This window comes from Sphaeroforma arctica (genome assembly GCF_001186125.1).
Source record: "Sphaeroforma arctica JP610 unplaced genomic scaffold supercont1.918, whole genome shotgun sequence".
NCBI classification, from domain to species: domain Eukaryota; class Ichthyosporea; order Ichthyophonida; genus Sphaeroforma; species Sphaeroforma arctica.
The window spans coordinates 13,611-16,664 of record NW_014039640.1 but is presented as its reverse complement, the minus strand read 5'-3'; the positions used below and the strand labels follow the sequence as shown (position 1 = coordinate 16,664).

At 40.9% G+C, this 3,054-nt stretch overlaps 1 protein-coding gene across 1 annotated transcript; it reads right to left on the bottom strand.

Annotated features, from left to right (window-relative positions):
* Window positions 1–559: 559 nt before the first annotated feature.
* Window positions 560–859, bottom strand: SARC_09255 (hypothetical protein; the record flags this gene model as incomplete). The annotated part of the gene is made up of 1 exon (XM_014296736.1): window positions 560–859. One exon carries the CDS (start codon window positions 857–859, stop codon window positions 560–562), a length of 300 nt encoding a protein of 99 aa, XP_014152211.1.
* Window positions 860–3,054: the final 2,195 nt, after the last annotated feature.

The window sequence follows — 3,054 nt, the reverse complement described above, 5'->3', positions numbered from 1 at the left end:
ACTACTAACTAACTACTACCTCACACACACACACACACACACACACACACACACACACACACACACACACACACACACACACACACACACACACACACACACACACGTGTACACACCGCCCTGATTATGCTACGACACTCATGCAGTGTTAATAAACAGATATTTCAAAGTACAGGATATTTTAGTCTTAAATCGCTCATATCTTTCACATGATATATCTTAAGCTGTAGCACGGGTGTTTCTTTGAGTTAAAATTTGCGATGGCGAGATCGCGTGAATCGGAGTATGAGTTTTGTTTTTGTTTTTTGAATACTCATATTGAATAGACATATATAGCTTATTTATTGAATCTCTTCTATATCCTTATCAGAGCGATATACTCTGCATATTTCTGTCACTGACAAGGCTGCACCATACCATCCTGGATTTTCTCTACAGAAATCTGAGCGCCGTTACCTCTAGCGTTCAACTTCACCATTGTTCTCCAGAAGCATAGGTGCAAACTATACATGCATTTAACTTTACCTCACTCGCTGGTAAACAAACGTGCGGCCCTGCATCATACTCTTGCCATACTGCCATAGACATAATGCCATAGAGTCCCGATTCCTTTGTTCAGGCAGGCTTCGCGACTGTCATGGGGTTGGTGCATATCACTATGTTGCATGTTAGCACTTGCTTCATTCTGGGTGTTGGCTGGGCCAGTACTTCCTGTTGAGTTGTTGTTATTCTGGTAATTCGTACGAGCTTGCACTGGGAGCCGTAGTCTGTTGAATTCGCCCATCATGTCCTGGCTCAGCTTCCTGTGATTATTCTTGAAAACATGATAATGTTGATCGATCGCAATGTCTTCTATCATACGTTTCAGATGAGTGATATTTGCACCTAAAGCTACCAATTGGTTTGCATATCATGGATATTGATATTATTAGGATTGTTGTCAGTTTTCTGTTCGGCACCGTCTGTCAATCTCTTGTACTCTCAAGCCATCCTCTCCGGCTGGAATGACAACAGCAGGTCGACGAAATATTTACAATCTAAAAATTTCATCACAGCAGATATCCGGAAATAAATGTCTCACCGTATCATCGCAGTATTTGCGATACTCTGCAGGTTGCTATAGACTTTCAGTTATGCCAAGGTATAGTGCAACGATGGCAAATATTCTCTTGTGCTGAATATGAAAGCCAGGTAAATTTCACATGCCTGGTATTACCGAATCCTCATGGCTCAAATTGAAATCTGCAGTATGCAATAAAATTTAAATCATGACTGTGCATACTCATGTATATGTGTGTACTGATCTCCATATAAATACGGATACATCACGCACAAACACCACATACTTTTACCTGAATTAATTCTATTGACATATGGCTGGTATTTAACGGTCGTTATGTAGAAATCCGGCCTCCGGTCAGTCTAAAATGTCAAGATCAAATGAGATAACACATTGGTTTTTCTTTGTGTTTAATAATTTAATACAAGTTTTTTTTCCAATATTTCCAAAGTGTTCTAAATTCACTTTGATGGCTCCAATAGCCTGAGTATTTGGTATGACTCATTTACTTGGACCTATTTGAGACGATAGTAGATGTAGGATATTATAAACTATATTTTTAATCTCTGAACTACTACTTACAGGTTTTGGTCTTCCCACCAATCTCCAAAATCCAATAAGTCTTTCTCCTTTTTTTAACTTTTCTCCAGATGGAACTTTATTTATATTAGCTAATGTATTATCTTGACTTACGTTCTTATGTCTATCTACAATTTAGACATGTGATCATGAACACTCAGTACTTCTAATGAAAATTATTCAATAAAGAACAGCTAGAGGTACGTCCTGTGTGATCGAGGATATTAAGGTTCTTACCAAGAGGCAGTCCCGATCATTCTTACAAAAGCTACCACTGCTAAATCCTAACTGACTTAAATTGTATCTTAGTTTATATAACATAGTTTAAAACATAGAAATATTCATCGAAGTTTACATATTTTTCAGTTATTTAGTAGTTACAGTAGTGTACTGCTTCTAGACTGTATATCAATTGCTAACTATCCAGCGACAGGACTGTGAGTATTCTATACTACCTCATAGTGGCTAATACTACCCTAAAGTTAGCTACACGCTAGTTACTATACCTAAACTTTATAAATTTTCCCTATTCTTGAGCTATTACTATGGCTAAAGGAAATTCTAAAGGCTAGGGAGCCGCCAGCTTTAAGCCTGCTAAGCCTGTTGAGGTTCCTGAGGTTACTGGGGACGCTGGTTCATCTGGTACTGAGCCTGCCGATGAAGCTGTAGAGGAAGCCGTTTCCGAGCTTGGTTCTGAGGAAAACTCTGAAGATGACTCGTCGGACCCTAAAGCCTTGGAAGTGGAGGTCTCAACTACCGCGGAAAGGCTCGCCAGCGTCCGTGTGTCTCCTAGTAGTGCAGCCCAGGGCCTCAGCACGCCATCTGACCGCGAAAAGTCAGATAGTGGAAAGGCTATATTTCCTGAACAAGTGGAGGAATCGTCTCGAGATCGACGGTTTATTACTACTAAAAGTTAGCCTAATCCCCTTCCATTTCGTGAAATTTCATTGAATGCCTCGCCACTGATTGCCTCGCCACTGAATATTGGGGCGGAAGACGCAAATGTTGGGGACGCCATAACTCGACAACGAGTGGTTGGATCTTCTCAATATCGACGCCCTTTGAACCGCAAAGATGAGCTTTTAAAGAAGCTAGCCGCTGCCGTAGCTTCTGAACCTTCGATCATATTCCACGTGGCCGATATTCTTCTACCGAAGAAAAAATATTTCGAGCCGGGTTTCAAAGGACCCACTGGTTTACCAGCGAGCATGGTTACCACTGAGCCAGTTACCGCTGGTGTCGTGGATAAAACTTTAAAATTTAATCCCTATAGCTCGGAAGCTACAATCGACCATCCTCTCGACAAACCTAACCCTGTCAGCGGCAATGGTCGTATGGAAATCGATGAGGCTTACCACCCTAATAACTTCGATCCTCATTTAACATCTAACCCTGGTAATCACGGCTTTGGTAAT